Source organism: Hypomesus transpacificus, chromosome 8 (genome assembly GCF_021917145.1).
Source record: "Hypomesus transpacificus isolate Combined female chromosome 8, fHypTra1, whole genome shotgun sequence".
Taxonomy (NCBI): Eukaryota; Metazoa; Chordata; class Actinopteri; order Osmeriformes; family Osmeridae; genus Hypomesus; species Hypomesus transpacificus.
Window position 1 is genome coordinate 1,749,089 of NC_061067.1, and position 18,734 is coordinate 1,767,822.

Genomic DNA, 18,734 nt, shown 5'->3' on the forward strand with positions numbered 1-18,734 from the left:
GGGGGGGATATCAACTCTGGACAATGATCTGATAGCTGAGATGTGGTTACTTTACACTGTGTCTGGTAGCTGAGATGTGGTTACTTTACACTGTGTCTGGTAGCTGAGATGTGGTTACTTTACACTGTGTCTGGTAGCTGAGATGTGGTTGCTTTACACTGTGTCTGGTAGCTGAGATGTGGTTACTTTACACTGTGTCTGGTAGCTGAGATGTGGTTACTTTACACTGTGTCTGGTAGCTGAGATGTGGTTACTTTATACTGTGTCTGGTAGCTGAGATGTGGTTACTTTACACTGTGTCTGGTAGCTGAGATGTGGTTACTTTACACTGTGTCTGGTAGCTGAGATGTGGTTACTTTACACTGTGTCTGGTAGCTGAGATGTGGTTACTTTACACTGTGTCTGGTAGCTGAGATGTGGTTACTTTACACTGTGCCTGGTGCCTACCTCCAGATCCAGGCTGGACCCCCGTCCAGGGGGGCCCGGGGGACCGGGGGGGCCAGGGAGGCCAGGCCTCCCTTCTGGGCCTTCTGAGCCTGGAACACCTGGGAACCCTGCTTGGCCTTGGTCACCCTGAGGGAGAGGGAGAGGGAGAGGGAGAGGGAGAGGGAGAGGGAGAGGGAGAGGGAGAGGGAGAGGGAGAGGGAGAGGGGGAGGGGGAGGGGGAGGGGGAGAGGGAGAGGGAGAGGGAGAGGGAGAGGGAGAGGGAGAGGGAGAGGGAGAGGGAGAGGGAGAGGGAGAGGGAGAGGGAGAGGGAGAGGTGACTCTTCCTAATGTACATGATCTGCAAAATTCTATGCACATGAAATCATAAATGTCTCTCTGGTGTAAGTCAATCCTGGTAGAAAGTGCTCACCTTCTGTCCCTGTGACCCCATCACTCCCGGTTCACCCTGTCAAACACAAACACAGCCATATAAACATACCATGTATACCGGGTGAGTATACAGATACTGGTGTAGCTGTGTCCCTGTGGCAGCAGGCTGAAGGGATCTCTACCTTGTCTCCTTTCACCCCGTCAGCGCCAGGATCTCCATCTCTGCCATCCACCCCCTGCAACCACAGCCGGAGTCACACCTGTTCAACAACACCTGCACTAGAACACCTGCACTAGAACACCTGCACTAGAACACCTGTACTATAACACCTGTACTATAACACCTGTACTGTAACACATGTACTATAACACCTGCACTAGAACACCTGTACTATAACACCTGTACTATAACACATGTACTATAACACCTGTACTATAACACCTGTACTGTAACACCTGTACTGTAACACCTGAACTGTAACACCTGTACTAGAAGAAATGTACCATATAACACCTGTACTATATAACACTTGCACTATCTGCATTATATAACACCTGTACTAGAACACCTGAACTAGAACACCTGGACTAGAACACCTGCACTAGAACACCTGTACTATAACACCTGTACTATAACACCTGTACTATAACACCTGAAAACTTAGAATGGGAATCTTCAATACATCACACGTTGATGTGTTTGATTGAAATGAATGAGGCTGTAAGCAAACACAATCCAGTTGGTTTACAGTCACCGTATTCAGTGCCTTACTCACACAAAATACTTTCCCTCAGTAGAAGTTCAAAACAGAACTCATACAGTTAGTAGAAGCCCTCGTCATTCTCTCGTTAAAAAGGCAGATTTTCCCCAACATTGCAGCCAGGAGGAACCATGTTCCGTAAGAAGCGTTTCATCGTGAGGTAGCAGGGCCAAGAGCAAGGGCATCTGCTGGGTTATGCTGATGCTGATGTTGTGACATCATCTAGTTACTAAGGTAACTGTAGCTATAGCTGCTGGGACTGGACCAGGGTACAGAGAGCAGACCTTGTCTGGCCCAGCTGTTTCCGTGGGAGAGGAGGGAGGGCAGCGTGGAGTGGCCAACAGCCAGACCACACAGACAGCTGGACTTGGTACAGTCAGAGAACTGCATTAACACCACCTTCTGACACACACCCAAACACACGTACCTGTTTGCTTAAAGTCATAAACAAACAGAGTTGAAGCGCAGATGACTTGTGGCTTAGATATTTGCGTTCAGATTAGTTGGGGGAAAATGCTGCCTTATTGAGCCCATTTGTTCAGCTAACAAATGGAATCAGATTATAATACCTGTCCAGAACCAAAGCCAGGCCCAGACCCTGACCCGGGCCAAGGTCCAGACCTGAAACTGGACCCGGAGCCAGAACCGGACCCAGAACCAGACTCAGAGCCAGCCTCAGAACCAGACTCAGAACCAAACCCGGACCCAGAACCGGACCCAGTCCCAGACCCAGACCAACTAAACCACTCAGTCCCCTGGAACACACATACCAGGTCAGCCATTAAACAAAGGAACAAGACCCAACACTAAATATCTGAATATATAAACCACAAACCGTTGTCTCACATTATCATATCACAACAAAACAGTATCTGGTTTTAGCAAGAAAGGTATTTTACTGATTAGGTTGGGATTAAGGTGAAGCTGTAGTTTTACTTACAGGGAGACCAGGTTTACCAACCCCCCCATCTTTTCCAGGGGTCCCTGGGGGTCCAGGCAGGGCGGGCAGAAGGGGGCCCGGGGGGCCTGGGGGGCCTGGGGGGCCAGGAGGACCCTGGAGCAACACATCACATTGTTAACAGGGTATGGGTCTAGCCCAGTGGTTAGAGCATTTGACAGCAGCACAAGAAGTTGCAGGTTTAAATCCCCCCAAAACTCAAAAACCTCCCCCTTATTACAATAAAGTGTCAGAACGCTAATGGTTAGCATGAAAATGCTACTTAGGTGCTGTGATGCCTGAAAACTAACAAATGCTAATGCTCACGTTAGCATACCAACACACTGAGCCCTGCATTTGTTAGTTACTGGGATGGCATGCTGCTGGATCACTTACTGAGATCGTCTCCATGTCGCTGTCAAAGTCATCGTACCCCGAGCCATCAACCCCATCCTTAAAACCACGACACATGACATACAGACAAAGACAATGAACAATGTACCCAATTAACCAAATTGATCAATTAATCAATTACCCGAACGTACCGGGAGGCGGGACTTCCGTCCAGAAGGTCCTGGAGGTCCGGGAGGTCCGGGGAGCCCCACGCCAGGGTCGCCCTAGCAACAAGGAGACACACTCAGACCACACTCACTAGGTCACAAGAACCACACAGTCTACGGGGATGGGTGAAGCTCAGTGGTTCGAGCATTTGACTGCAGATCTGGAGGTTGTGGATTAGTACCTTGTCTCCTTTGAGCCCGGGATCTCCTGGAAGACCTGGGAATCCCTGGACACCGGGATGACCCTGTCGGGACGAGCCACAGAGAACACGTGAGGAGAAAGTTGAGAGACAGAGTACTGTTGATAACAGTGCACTACTCTGAGTGTATACACACAGCCTACTGGTTTCACAGCAGCTCATGTACGTACAGGCTGCCCATCTCTGCCTGACGTCCCAGGCTGCCCTGCTGGTCCAGCTGGTCCTGAGGGGCCCCGGGGGCCAGGGGCCCCTTCGGCCCCCTTGCCTGGGGCACCCTGGGGGGGGCCTGGGAGGCCAGGGGGCCCTGCAGGTCCTGGTTCACCACGTTCTCCCTTCTGCCCAGGGGTTACCTGCTGGGGGTCAGGGGTGGGAGAAACACAGATGGACACGATGGGAGAGAAAACAGAGCGACTATGAGTCTGTGAGTCTATATCATACTGACTCTAAAGCTCACGCTAGGACAGTGATGATGGTAGTGGGAGGTGTGGCCTCACCAGGGGGGGTCTGTAGGCGGCATTGGCTGTGTGACTAGGTCCTGAGGGTAAACACACCAAGAGTTAAGTGTGTGTGTGTGTTATAAGTGTGTGTTGTATGACTGTGTGTGTGCATATGAATGAAGGTGAGTGTGTGCATGATTCGGTGTGTATGAATGTACGTGTGTGTTTGAGTGTAAGTGTATGTGTTGCTGACCTCTGTCATCTGTCATGGCAACGCCCTGACCAGAAGTCTCCCCCACATCCTCATCATCGTTGCTAGGCGACGGCTCCGTGGGAGGAGCTTGTACTGGGCTGCTCTGAGGGTCGTCAGGCTGTGAGCGAGAGGAAAGGTCAAAGGTCAAACTCAAAACTGCCTGGGATCGAAACCACCAGTTAGTGTGTGTGTGTGTGTGTCTGTGTGTGTGGGTGTGTGTGTGTGTGTGGGTGTGTGTCCACTCACCATGGTGTACTCTCTCTCCTCCACCAGCTTCTTCACTTCGTCCATCCCCTCCATGTCATCATAAGAATCGTCTCCACTCCCATACCCTGATGCCTACACACACACACACACACACATGTACACACATGCACACACATGCACACACAGGCATACACACACTCATTTTACTATTACTGGGCCACATCCGAAAGAGCAACTTTCTTCCAACATTTCAAAGGTAATTTAAAATATAGAACAGATTTATTGCTTTCAGTAAAGAAACTAAATGTTTCACAAAGTGAGTACGTCTCGTGCTTTTCCAAGAAGCTAAAACCTCTCACACATCTGGCTGTGCTCAAAGAAAGACGTTAAGCAAAAAAAGGAAAGATAAGTGTGTCTCACCACACGCTAATGAATTTCTCAGTGTTGTGGCTCACTATAACTCAACCAGGCCTTGAGGCACTTCCACCTTCAGCCACTAGAGGGAGCAGCAGCTGCACTTTTCCAGAGGATTCCACAGGTGTTCAGCCTTAGATGATATGTTGCTTGTATGTGTGTGTGTGTGTGTTTGTGTGTGTGTGTGCGTGAGTGTGAGAGTGTGTTTGTGTGTGTGTGTGTGTTTGTGTGTGTATGTTTGTGTGTGAGTGTGAGAGTGTGTTTGAGTGTGTGTGTGTGTGTTTGTGTGTGTGTGTGTGAGTGTGAGAGTGTGTTTGTGTGTGTGTGTTTGTGTGTGAGTGTGAGAGTGTGTTTGTTTGTGCTTACGTAGGGGTCGTCCTCCTCACACTGGTCCTCAGGGGCTGTAGGGTCAGACTTTAACACCAGCTGCTGGATGGAACCCTGGAGACACACACAGACACACAGGTGAATAACAGACACACATGAGTTAGTCTGCTCAAGATGTCAACGTGTTGAGCAGGTGTCTTCAGCTGGTGTCATCTAACCAACCCTGACGGTCGTCAGGAGTAATCAGGAGGGTCTCTCTATACCAGTCTACCCAAACCGGCTTGGTCTTGTAAATGACAGAGTATTGACCAGAGGAGAATCCCCTGTTTGGATCCAGGCCCTCTGGAGCTGCTGAGGCAGTGTGGAGCGCAGCACTAATGAAGTTCACATGGACGACAAGCTAGCAGAGGCCTGGAACAAACAAGTGCCACGCAGACTGCTTGCTAGCTCTCTCTCTCTCCCTCTTCATCTTTCTTTAACTGTCTCTCTCTTTTATCTTTATCTTTATTAAATGTTCTCTCTCTCTCTCTCTGTCTCTGCACCTTTATCATCTAACTATCTGACATTGAAAAAATGACTATGATGACAGTAATGGTCAAATAATTCATGTCTGTAAGCACACACACACACGGAGTTGGGGAGGGAGGGGGGAGGAAGGGGGACAGGGAGTGAGAGAGAGAAGGAGGGAAGGAATAAGGAAGGGTGAGGAGAGAGAAGGAGAGGGAAGGAGGGAGGGATAGAGTTTGTGGAATGCAGGGCTGTTGGGGAGTGTTGTGTGTTTGGATTTATGAGAACGGGGATCTGGCCAAAGCCACAGAAAGCCATGTCTCAGCTGGGCTCGATTGTCTCTCTGGCCCTGGTACAAGAGCTGGCTATTGTGTGTGTGTGTGTGTGGATGTTGGTCTGTGTGTGTCCCCCAGACTTTTGTAAGTTACATTACCACAGCGGCTGTCTGACCTGCGAATTCAAACCACATTCTGCCAGCTAGCCCATATTCTAGGGTAACACACGCTGCGATTACACAGAAAATAAGAAACCAATTTCAAGCTTAGGTATTAACAAATTCTTCTTAGTAACAAGCGACTTCAAACTTGCGTTGTAAACCAAGAAGAATGTTCAGGAGCTACTGCTGCTGGGACAGAGTATTTGTGTCTCACAGGTGAAGACAGGAGATCTTAGGAACACGGTCCAACAGCAACACTCTAACAGCTGGGAGGGTCACTGCTGGCCCTGGCCCTCTGACAGGGAGGGGGGGGGTAGAGAGACAGGGAGAGAGGGAGAGAGAGGGAGAGATGTGGAGAGAGGGAGAGATGGAGGGAGGGGGAGAGAGTGAGGGAGAGAGAGAGAGAGAGAGAGAGAGAGAGAGAGAGAGAGAGAGAGAGAGAGAGAGAGAGAGAGAGAGAGAGAGAGAGAGAGAGAAAGAGCAGAGGAGAGAAGGCTGAAAGGATTGTGTGAGAGAGGGATGACGTTTGCAAAACCAAAGGAAACAGATATTTTTCTGCACTCCTTCCTACCCCCTCTGAGTATTGCTTCGTAACCTCTTTGATTGGTCCAATAAAACTTTAACAAGAGGAAAATAGCAGCTTGGCTTTCTGGAGTATCTGAAACTGAAGGAGCCAACAATGTTGTAATTAATCCATCTATACGATATTAATGTTGTTGCATCGTGCCTGGGAGCTGAGATGTCTCATGTAAAGAAGACCGTTCCTTGACTATCAGAACTACGCACTTCTGATCCTTGATCTACTGCTGTACTTCCTACATGCAACGTTTGTGAAAAGAAACAAATATTTATAGCTAAATAAATACAAAATCTAATGTTACAAACATTGTAGCTACTCCATCGCTGGGTAGTGTGTGTGTGCAGGATCGGCTGGAGTGTTTAGACGGTCGTTCCAGACTCACCACAAACCTGTCCAGCCCGGTGCCTCCGGCGTTCCCCACAAAGATCCCCGAGCTGGGCTCAAAGCTCAGCGGAGCCGCGCTCCTCCGGAACGCCACGCGGTGATACTCCTCACAGTCCATGTAGAGCCGCACCTCGGAGCCCTGCACCGTCACCGTGAAGCGAGCCCATCTGCCCGTTAGCTCCCCCAGCTTGAAGGAAGCGGCCTCGCGGGTGCTCTCCTTGCCCGGGTCGCTGTAGTACAGCAGCACCCTCTGGGCTCCGTCCTCCACCGCTGACAGCGCCACGCCCAGGTGCACCAGACGCTGGAGGGCGTCGGTGATGGCGAAGAGGACGCCGCCGCGCTGCGTGGTGGGCTTGGCCGTCACCGTGACAGCAAAGTCGCGGTAGAAGGGGTCGGGGAGGAAGGAGCGGGCCAGCCGGCCCACGTTGGCGTCCGGGCCGAAGCTGTAGGCGGGGTAACCCTCGTACCCGGTGATGAAGGAGACGGAGGGGGGGAGGGGGACGCCAATCAGCTCTGTCAGGTCCAGCTGTACCTGGGAACCACGTTCTGGTGGGGGGGGGGGAGTGAGGGAGTGAGGGAGTGAGGAAGTGAGGCAGTGAGGGAGTGAGGGAGGGGGCAAGAAGAGAGAAGAGAGGGGGAACAGAGAGAGAAGCGAGAGAGCGATAGAAAGGGGAGAGAGGGGAGAGAGAGAGACTTTTTTGAGATACACAATCTGCAAAATTCTAAAGATCTGGCAACATTAGATGAGATGACATGAATACTTTATATAATAATAACACACAGTTTCCAACACACACAGAGACACCTTTATGCATTACACATACCACACACACACACACCACACACACACACACCACACACACACACACGCCAGTCACTCCCCCTCCACACATGGTCTTCATCAGTGAGAAGGCTCATGGAACAATCGTGTGTTTTGTGAGTCAAGGTACCAGGACAGAGCCATGCTCATCTGGAAGGTATTAGCGAAGACTAACACATGCGCTGCTTACAGACTGCTCCTGTAAAACAAGCCTAGCTAACACTAGCCCTGGACCCCAATAGGGGGTGGCTATGCTAACACACACAGCGCTGGCCCTGGTTCTCTAAGGGGGAGGCTATGCTAACACACACAGCGCTATCTCTGGTCCCCAATGGGGGGTGGCTATGCTAACACACAGAGCTCAATCTCTGGTCCCCAATGGGGGGTGGCTATGCTAACACACAGAGCGCTATCTCTGGTCCTCAATGGGGGGTGGCTATGCTAACACACACAGCGCTATCTCTGGTCCCCAATGGGGGGTGGCTATGCTAACACACAGAGCTCAATCTCTGGTCCCCAATGGGGGGTGGCTATGCTAACACACAGTGCGCTATCTCTGGTCCCCAATGGGGGGTGGCTATGCTAACACACAGCGCTATCTCTGGTCCTCAATGGGGGTGGCTATGCTAACACACAGCGCTATCTCTGGTCCTCAATGGGGGTGGCTATGCTAGCACATACACCAGTATTACTGTGTGTGCTAGCAAGTAACTCGATAGCATGGCCTTCTTACTGTGCTCGTGTAACAGACGTGGTCTTGCAAGTTCCGTCAGAGGTGTACGGGCCTCCGTCCGCTCCCACGGGGAGTCAAACTCACCACCACTGACTTCCCAAGCGCCACCACTACCAACTACGCCAACTAAAAGCTAGCTATTTGTTGAAGCGGATGGCCTCTTAATAACTTGAGGAGTGAGTTTCACCACACACACGCGGCTACACTAGCAGTGCTAAAGGTGTGTGCTAGCATAGCCCCCGCTCATTGAGGACCAATGCTGGTGCTGTGTGTGTGTGTTAATCAATGCACTTAAGATACAATGCTGTTTTTTCTGCACAGTACTGTGTAATATTGTAGCTGAGTTATGGTTGCAGATGTTCCCTCTCCAGACCCAATGACTGAACAGCTGGAGAAATGTGCTGGCCATTGACTGAACAGCTGGAGAAGGGTGGTGATGCATGCATAGGCTCTGGCAGACACAGGTTCCCATGATGCAACTGGAAAGTACGGTATGAGGAGCAGGATATGACATCTCTGGGTAAAGGTAGAGGTTGGACCCCTGATTGGACCAGGACAACAAGGAAGCATTTAAGGCAGCATATGACATCATTTCAGTCTCTGAGCAGGTCGGCTGCACATATCCGTTGCTTTGGATAAAAAATAAATGTCACACGTAAGCGTCAAGTCAGACGTCCTTTAAGACCCTGCCGTGTTGAGTGATGACATCATGCTATGGAATCTGCATCAGATGAACAATACAGTAACGATGCATCTGCAAGAGGGTTGGAAAATACCTGCAAGCTTTTATCAGACCGTAAAAGCTGTAAGTTCCATCGGAAACAAGGGCAAAGACCACTTAACCACCAGAGTGACATATCAATCGACAGCGTAAACTGTCCAGATGTGCTAGCCTACGGGTGTCTGGGCTCTGGGGTGGTTATTTGGTGTCTGTGTGTGTGTGTGTGTGTCTGCACACCAAATGACCTGTGTGTGCATGTATTTATCATACCCCAAGTGTGTATCTGTGTGTGTGTATCTGTGTGTGTGTATCTGTGTGTGTGTCTGTGTGTGTGTGTTTGTCTGTGTGTTTGTGTGTTTGTCTATGTGTGTGTAATTCTGTCTGCATGGATATCTTCCAGCATGCTGGAGTGTTTTGTGTTGAGCTCTTCCCTGAACTGTCTCCCTGGAGTGTCGTTTCTCCTGCGTGTGTTGAGGAGTGTGTAATCTCTCTCTCCCCAAAACGTCCCTCTGCGTTGCATTGTTTTAGCAGCAAGAAGATTGCTGCCATCTGCACATGCACACACACACACACACCACCACACACACACACCACACACACACACCACCACACACACACAAAACAATCTCCCAGACCTTCAATGAGGCACACATAAGACCTCATTAGTCTCACTCAGCACATGGAATGCAACAGCAATAACATGAAATGAGACAGCTCGATGTTCTGGGTTCATGCAAGTGACTCACATGTGTCACATGAGCCCTCGGTGACCGTCTGGGCGAGAAAGGAGTGAGGACAGAGGTGGACCTTGTGGCTCACGCTATGCATCAGGTAGAGATTCTCAGAGTGGGAGTGTGCATGTGTGTGTACATGCGTATTCGTGTGTGTGCATGTGAGTATCTGGCTTGAGAAAGCATGCTCACCAGGCCCTACATCCCTATAGAGGAGGAGGGGGGGTCACACACACACACACAGACATACAGGCCACACACATATGCACAACCACTTACACACAAAACCACAAACACTCACAACCATATGCACTCACACACAGACACCCAGTCCACAACCACATTACACAACCACTTACTCATGTGTCCATAAAATATTAGCGTCTGGCTGTCAAAAGCACACAAAGCCTAGCACTTAAAAGTCTCTCAAAAGCTCATTGTTGCCTTCAGTCTGTTCTAGGGTTTGTGGTCAAACCACATGATGATCGACTCCTCTCAAAGGGTCATGTCATGGTGTAATAATGTTAGTCTCCACGTGCCTTCAAAGGGGACTTGTTTTGTGTTTAGTGTTTCATCTGAGCAGTCAGTCAAAGGAAACCTCCGTCCATTCGACGTCTGTCGTGACTTCGTCACTGATGTGTCTGAGTCACACGTAGGTCCGACGCCAGCCGGAGCGGGGATTAGGAGGCGGGGGTAACCCAGTCTGTGTGCTCAGCTGACATCCAGGCCGCCAGGTGAGCGATGGCCCTTGGTTAGCACAAAGCTCGTCTGTTAGCGCCGACTCACAGCAGAGTCAATACGAGCATCGGCTAGCTAAGGCTAACGGCTAGCTAAGGCTAACGCAAACATGTACTCACCCTGATGAAAAGCTCACAGCACTTAGCCTGAGATGAATGAACACCTCCTGAGTCCGGCCTGTAGCTAGCATACTGTACACGCTGGCAGAAACACAGGATTAATGTGCTTGGCTCACGGACGTGATTTCAGCTAGAATGGTGTACTTAGTTCTGTGTTGAGGAAACCTCATCCTAGAGTAAATACAGAATTCCACCCCGCGAATCAGAGGAATTATAATCACGCCATGCCGCCAAGCGTATGGTTGAGAAAGCCGTGTTTACAAAGCAAGACAGAACTGGAACATACTGAGTGTCAGGGTGACTGGGTCCAAACGCAGAGGCAAGCCCATAACCGAACACTCATCCGTCCAATCAGCCTAGGGACCAGGAACGAGCTACAGTCACAGCTTCACGGGCTACTGGACGCCCTGGTGAAGCCGTGCTACCATATAAACACCGTCTATAGAAGGTCCCACAGACAAGACTGGAAGATTAGCGTCTCTTAGAAATCAGTCCCCAGGTTCTGTGTGTGCAGACATGCATGCAGAACAAATCTGTTTAACTAAGAACAGCCGGTAAAATTGGCAAAATTACACACATCCTTCACTCAAGTAGAAGTACAGATATTCATGTTTAATTTAAAAGACTGGTAAAAGTGCCAAATACACTCCCCCCCCCCCTCCCTCCCTGGAGAGAGTGTTATCTCTGCACCCCCCTCTGACCCTCCACCAGCCTGGCTTGGGGCTCCTATCATAAAGAGGGAGGACATGTTTCACCGCAGGAGTCAGCGAGAACCGTTGTGACACTGACAACACGCGCTCCACAGCGCCAGGCAGCAGAGAAATACATAACGCAGTTTGTTTTTTTTACAGCTCTTTAAGTTCAGAGGGTATGAAAAGAGCCAGATGTTCACAGGAATCTGAAGGGGACGTCTCACCCACACTGTGGCCCGCTGCCAGGACACTAACAGGCTCCCTCTCCCCGTCCTCAGCACAGTCATTCTCACCACATCCATCAGAACAATGAACTCCTTTTTTTTTTCCGTTCGGCATGTTTACGGGCCTTTGGGGAGATGGTGGGTATTTTTCCGGCGAGATTTATAGCATTGCATCGTTGGAAAGACTTGAAGTGGCATGAAATGGGCTGAAAACAGTAGAAATGACAAGTGGAGATGTCAGAATCTGTTTTCATCGATCATGCTTTACTGCAGGTTGGGGCAAGTGGCTCTGTGTGTCTGAAAGGGGAGATTTGGAGATCTCTATCTGGCTGCAGAGAGGAGCTGGTTATGATTCACCTATTCACATAGCAGTGGGTTTATTTGTTCTCCATAGAGTGTGGGGATGTGGGGGTGTGCATGTGCGTGTGCATGTGTGTGTGTGTGTGTGCATGTACGTGTGCACGTGTGTGTGTGAGAGCTCCAAAACGACGATTTGGCTCAATCAGAGCTTCGAGGGGCCTGAAAGACAACACGTCACTCTTGGTCGTTCCTTCAAGTCCTCATTTGACCCAAGACCCACCCTAGCTCTGTTCAGATCCCTCCACCCCTCCCTCTCCTCCAGGGCCAGACACATATCAGCAGTCAGCAGGGAACAGGGCCGATCCAGGGAGTTTCCACAAGGCCATTACCAAGGGCAGCCGTGTCGTGCCGAGGGCCCTCTGGACAGGAAGTGGTCAGGGGGCGCTAGCGAGTGACATCACCTCGTTCCACGAGCTGGTCATCGTTAGTGAAGCTTCCTGGGAGGTTCTGCTGGTCATCGTTAGTGAAGCTTCCTGGGAGGTTCTGCTGGTCATCGTTAGTGAAGCTTCCTGGGAGGTTCTGCTGGTCATCGTTAGTGAAGCTTCCTGGGAGGTTCTGCTGGTCTTCCCAGACAGGTGAGCAGGGGCGCTGTGTGTGCTGGGGGTGCAGCTCTCTCAGGTGAGAACAGCAAGAGAGCATGGAGCCTGTGTCCTGGGGCTGTAGGTTCTGAGAGAGGGGTGAGGGACGAGGGGCGAGGGGTGAGGGACGAGGGGGTATAAATATCTGGAGTGAAATGTCCTTTTCTTTCCTGTTGTATTTCCAGTATATGCAGTCTGGTTCAAGTACACACACAACAACACACGCGCACACACACGACTCGCACACACAAATTGAAGGAGCCCCCCAGACAGGCAGAGCGAGACGGGTGGTTCTTGGGGAGAGGGGGGGAGGGAGGAGAGAAGGGGGAAGGAGAGGGGGAGGGAGGAGAGAGTGGGAGGGAGGAGAGAGGGGAAAAGAGAGGGGAGGGAGGAGAGAGGGGGAGGGAGGAGAGAGGGGAAAGGGGAGGGTTGAAGGGGAGGAGGAAGGAGAGGGGGGAACATTCTTGTGTCGTATCCAACATTCATGCAGAACAAGGTGGGCTTCTTCTGCTGAGTGGGAGCTGCACCTCTGACTGTGCAGGTGGTCCCAGCACCGCTCCAACATCTACCACATTTACATACGTACAAATAGTGCATGTTGAAAGTACAGCAGAAGAAGAAGGATCAGAAGAGTATAGTTGTAACAGATTAGAAGAGTATAGTTATAACAGTATAGAATAGTATAGTTCTAACAGTATAGACAAGGACAGGCTTTTATTTACCTGGCACAGCGCAAGATAATAACAATAATATCTCAACTACAAGAGTGCAGGTCAGAATTCAGAACATGAGAGGTCCTCATGCGACCAGTAGAACAGGACTATAGAACATGACAGTGGCTAAGGGGTAAGGGGTGGGGGCAGGGGGGGCCGGGCAGAGGGGGGGGGGGCAGGCAGGGGGGGGGGCTCGTGTAAACAGCAAGCTGTTCCAGAAGCCCCCCTCCCGTGTTTGAGCAGCTGGGGGGCAGCACTCGGACCAAAGTGTCGGAGGAAACGAAGGCCACGCTGAAACTGCTGCCTGTCTTTGGCAGCTTGCCTCCACACACCCTGCCCTCAGGGTCCTGCTGCTGGAGAGAGAGTGTGAACACCCCACGGATCAGAGAGAGAGGGGGGCGGGGGGAGGGAGGGAGGGGAGGGAGGGAGGAGAGACTGACAGGAAGAGAGAGAGAGGGGATGACTGACAGGAAGAGAGAGAGAGGGGATGACTGACAGGAAGAGAGAGAGAGGGGATGACTGACAGGAAGAGAGAGAGAGAGGATGACTGACAGGAAGAGAGAGAGAGGGGGGCGGGGGGAGGGAGGGAGGGAGGGGAGAGTGACTGACAGGAAGAGAGAGCAGTGAGAAAGAGAAAAAGAGAAAGAACAAATGAGAAAGCAAGGGAGGGAGACAGACTGAGGAGGAGGGAGAGAGACCTGCAGTACACTCTAACACCACCAGGGCCTTCCCTCCACGGGGGTTTGTCTTCAGCAGTCGTTCAAAACTCCTTAACCTCCCTCCTCCTGTGTTGAACATCCTTAATGTGTTCTTTTTTTTCTCCTTTTCCAGCGAAGGGAGACCTTCCCTGGCTCAGCGCCACAGTCAGAGGAGCTGTCTATTTTCATCACCGTGCTCACACACACACACACACACACACACACACAGGGTCAGTAGCTATCCAAGTTACTCCTGTGGGGGGGATAATGTTCTCTGAAGACCAGAGAGAGACCATCTGGCCTGGCTCTGATAGACACTCTGGAAGAGAGAGAGAGAGCGAGAGAGAGAGGGGGAGAGAGAGAGAGAGCGAGAGAGAGAGAGAGAGAGAGAGAGAGAGAGAGAGAGAGAGAGAGAGAGAGAGAGAGAGGGGGGAGGGAGGCAGGGAGAGGGATGGGGAAGGTGGGATGGAGCTCGTCCAATCCACTTACAGGACTTTAATGTTCCTTTTCCTCTGCGTTATGATTGTCGTGAATTGAAGACGTTTGATTTGTCAGAGCATTTGAGCAGATCCTCCCACATCCTTCCTCCAACCAGAGAGACGAACGACCTCATGATCACACATCACACAAGGTCATAGGTCAATCGCAGGTCAAACTCGTCATGAGATACTTGTTCCAGCTCATCTAGAGTACTTACACATACATTTGAAATGTACTCTTGGGAAAAGAAAACAGGAAAACAGGAGTGAACACACAGTTCAGTACATCCTTAAAAGGCCTCAGTCAGACCCTGGGCCCCAGCCAGAAAACATGTTTTCATTTATTCGATTCTCTGATTGACTCACAAGAGGTCTTAATTAAAGCTCAAAATATCACAACCACAGCCAACCTAACGCAGTTCTCTCTGTCCCCATAGCTGCTCTGCTCAGAGAGCAGGGGTCAGGGGTCAGGATGACGAGCAGGGGTCAGGATGACGAGCAGGGGTCAGGATAACGAGCAGGGGTCAGGATGCAGGGGTCAGGGGTCAGGATGACGAGCAGGGGTCAGGATGGCTCTGAACGCTCTCATGCAGAGGACCCTGAGGACGGCAGCCTCAGGTACTTACGACAGCGTGTCACTGCAGTGGAACTCTATGTAGAATTATAATTATAATGATTTGTCTCAAATTCAAATCCACACAGTTTGGGTGCAATACTTGCCAACCGTGACTGAGACCCTTCAGAGCCTAAAGGAAAGATTCCCTGTGAACTGCACAGGGGGTGGACTCCTTTACACCAACAGATGGTTCTTATCTCACAACTCCCTGAGAGACCGGTAACCGGTAACGAAACCCTGCTGTGTAGGATGACGACCTCTGGCCGCCAGCTCTGAAGTCGATACGTTTTAGAACGTGTCATCACTCCTGTCCAGGAAGCCGTAACCCAGGAGATACCTGTTAGCCGGTAGCCGTTAACGCTCGTAAATCTCCTTTGTGAGTAGCGGACAGCAGCAGACCCACCATGACGGCGCTTTGATCCCAGACCGTGCAGGAGACCTGAGCCATCCTTGCCTTCGGCCGGGACGTAAACCAGCAACGTGAAGACACCAGGGCGCTCTGGATAAGAGCGTCTGCTAAGTGACTAAACCAGCAATGTCAAGACACCAGGACGTAAACCAGCAACGTGAAGACACTAAAAAGGTAGTGAAGAAGATGATTGCCTGAGTAGATGTCTGTCTGGTTTACTGCAGACCGTACACACACACACACACACACACACCCCACCTCCTCTTCCTGATTCAATAAAGAAGTCCACCCTTGTCACAGACGTAAACAACCCTAACCCTAGCCAGAGGTCAAAGGTCATAGTCCCTCCTTTACAACCTCTCCAGAGTAAAGATGTTCTACACCTTCATGACCCAGACTCCCCCGTTGGGTAACTGAAGGAGCGGGAGTATGTGTTTGTGTGGGTTAAAAAAAATCATTCTTACCATTCAGAATATTACTTTTGGATGAGTGGATGAGTGACCAAAAGTTAACGTAATATAAGCATTAGTGTGAACATTTCTCAAATTTAAAACGCAGACATAGTGACCCTGAACCCAGCCTCCTAACTCCACAGGGACCCAGCTCACTCAGACCAGACTGTCCCAGCTCCCCGCTCAGCTTCAGACTCGGGGAAACAGAACCACATGCCCCAGCCTGGATCCCCTTCACTAAGACATGCTCACAACGTCTGGGATGAAGCCATTACACAGCAGAGACCAAGGACAGATGAAGTCACATTATGTTACAAAACAAGGAATGGATACTGCTCAGTGGTATAACTCATTTGATTGCTGTTCAAGAGGTCACAGGTTCAAATCCCCCGTGTACTGTAAGTCGCTTTGGATAAAAGTGTCTATGAGTGTCTCTACAAAATGGATACATTATTGAGTGAAGGATGGTTAGATCAGACTGTCAGATACCCCCGTTTACCCGCCAGATCCCCTCCCCGGCACCAGGCTAAACCCACAGCCCCATCCAGCCCCATCCAGCCCCATCCAGCCCCATCCAGCCCCATCCTGCCCCATCCTGCCCCATCCTGCCCCATCCAGCCCCATCCAGCCCCATCCAGCCCCATCCAGCCCCATCCAGCCCCATCCTGCCCCATCCTGCCCCATCCTGCCCCATCCAGCCCCATCCAGCCCCATCCAGCCCCATCCAGCCCCATCCAGCCCCATCCAGCCCCATCCTGCCCCATCCAGCCCCATCCAGCCCCATCCAGCCCCATCCAGCCCCATCCAGCCCCATCCTGCTCTGCCCTGCCATGCTCTGGCAGAGCTCCCGTGACTCCACTGTGGGTGATGTCTGGTAAGCAGAACAGCATTTACAGTAATTCATCTACGTTTAGGATCGTTATTTTCTCTGTTTGTCGGCTTTGGGGGCTTGGGGATCTGCCTGTTTCCACCGGCTGAGGGAGTCGGTAATAGATTCATTTAGACACACTCACACAAACACTCACACATACACAGACATGCACAGTTGCATGGTTGTGAAAGTGTGGTGACAGCATTGTTCACCCTGGTGTATGTGCAGGAAGCCTGACCGAATGCGTGATTTGATTGAGTTTCAGGCCGACGGCTATGGCACGGGGCCTGGCTGTGAGACAGGACACATGACCGATAACTCCTCAGATCTGGGATCGGGGTCACTTTCCCACAGAGTCAGTTTCACTGTTTATAGTGTTTCTGCCAATTAAGAAGTAGAGAGAAAGGAATACGATAGAGTCTGAAAGAAAGGAAATATCTGTTCTTTGTTTTTTCAGGCTGACAGAAGGGGGAATGGGGGAGAATTAAGAGCAAACTGTTGATTCTCTTTGCGATGAGCTTTCAGGAAGTGACTCGACGGTACACTGTCACATCTCACAAACAACACAGCTGTCCTCCAGCTGCACATACTCTCAACCTCTCTCAACTTCTCTCTCGTTTTACTCTTTATCTCTCTGTCTTTCTTCATCTCTCTCTTTCAACCTCTCACTTTCTCTCTTTCTCTCTGTTCTAAACCCAACAGCAACCACACACAGCGTACTAATCATTAGAGAAGCAGCACAGCTTGCTTGGGGGCAGAGATTAGTGTAGGACCCTCTTTCCCAGGCCCAGCCTGGCAGCTGTGAGGGCCAGAGTCAGGGAGGTGAAGGCTACCTCCAGACAGACTGACCCAGGGATGGTGAAGGCTACCTCCAGACAGACTGACCCAGGGATGGTTAAGGCTACCTTCAGACAGACTGACCCAGGGAGGTGAAGGCTACCTTCAGACAGACTGACCCAGGGATGGTGAAGGCTACCTCCAGACAGACTGACCCAGGGATGGTGAAGGCTACCTCCAGACAGACTGACCCAGGGATGGTGAAGGCTACCTCCAGACAGACTGACCCAGGGATGGTGAAGGCTACCTTCAGACAGACTGACCCAGGGATGGTGAAGGCTACCTCCAGACAGACTGACCCAGGGATGGTGAAGGCTACCTTCAGACAGACTGACCCAGGGATGGTGAAGGCTACCTCCAGACAGACTGACCCAGGGATGTTGTGTATGGGACGATAGCCTATAAAATCTCCACACGAAACCACAATGACTCATTATCTCCACCCAAAATGAAACAAACATTGTTATCTGGTGTGTACATAGTCTCAGCCAAGACTCTGACCAAACAAGCAGAGATCAAAGTGGAGGATGGTGACAGAAATCAACTTAGACACACAACGTGCTTATTATTGACCCAGACACACAGCGATACACACCCTAGACCTGACCTTTATCTTAAGCTGAGCCCTAACCTTGGTCCTAACTCTATCGACCTCTCCGGTCCCAGGGCCGCAGTATAGGGGGGAAAAGTTAGGACGATTCTGCCTGATTTTTGGGCCCCCCAATTTGTTTTAAACTAATAGAAATGATAAACTTTTTCTTCTCTTTTTTTTTCATGGGGCCCAAAGTTCCTGGCGGTGCCCTTGTCTGTCCCAAACACTAACATTAACCTTAAGCCTGGACCCAACAGCAGACTCTGGCACGTGTCTCCCAGGTCTTTCCTATCTGACGGACGTTTTCCAGCCCGTTATAAATAACCTTGTCCTGTTTTCTCCCTCCTGGTCGCTATGGTGCCACGCCAGGACACACGCCATTGGCCCCGCATGAAAAACAAACATCCAAGCCGTTTGACTCGGCACATGTCCTCCGAATTACTGAAAAAAAAACTGTGCATCAAAGCCTTCTGACTGCTGGCTGCTGGCCAAACAAGAGAGAAGCTCTTTGATGGAAAAGATACAAGAGCTT

The 18,734-nt window shown here is 50.8% G+C and overlaps 1 protein-coding gene across 3 annotated transcripts in view; it reads right to left on the reverse strand.

Annotated features, from left to right (window-relative positions):
- LOC124469940 (collagen alpha-1(XVIII) chain-like) overlaps positions 1-18,734 on the reverse strand; it is a 33,705-nt gene that overhangs the window by 10,050 nt on the left and 4,921 nt on the right. For 2 of the 3 annotated variants that reach the window (XM_047023510.1, XM_047023509.1), the window contains exons 3-15: positions 6,818-7,365; positions 4,952-5,026; positions 4,211-4,303; positions 3,965-4,082; positions 3,769-3,809; positions 3,445-3,627; positions 3,257-3,319; positions 3,060-3,131; positions 2,911-2,967; positions 2,518-2,631; positions 999-1,052; positions 857-892; positions 448-573 (exon numbers count right to left, since the gene is read on the reverse strand). In XM_047023510.1, the coding sequence (XP_046879466.1) occupies positions 448-573; positions 857-892; positions 999-1,052; positions 2,518-2,631; positions 2,911-2,967; positions 3,060-3,131; positions 3,257-3,319; positions 3,445-3,627; positions 3,769-3,809; positions 3,965-4,082; positions 4,211-4,303; positions 4,952-5,026; positions 6,818-7,365 (1,580 nt within the window). The remainder of the gene's footprint in view (positions 1-447; positions 574-856; positions 893-998; positions 1,053-2,517; positions 2,632-2,910; positions 2,968-3,059; positions 3,132-3,256; positions 3,320-3,444; positions 3,628-3,768; positions 3,810-3,964; positions 4,083-4,210; positions 4,304-4,951; positions 5,027-6,817; positions 7,366-18,734) is intronic. The other variant, XM_047023511.1, reaches the window with a different exon arrangement.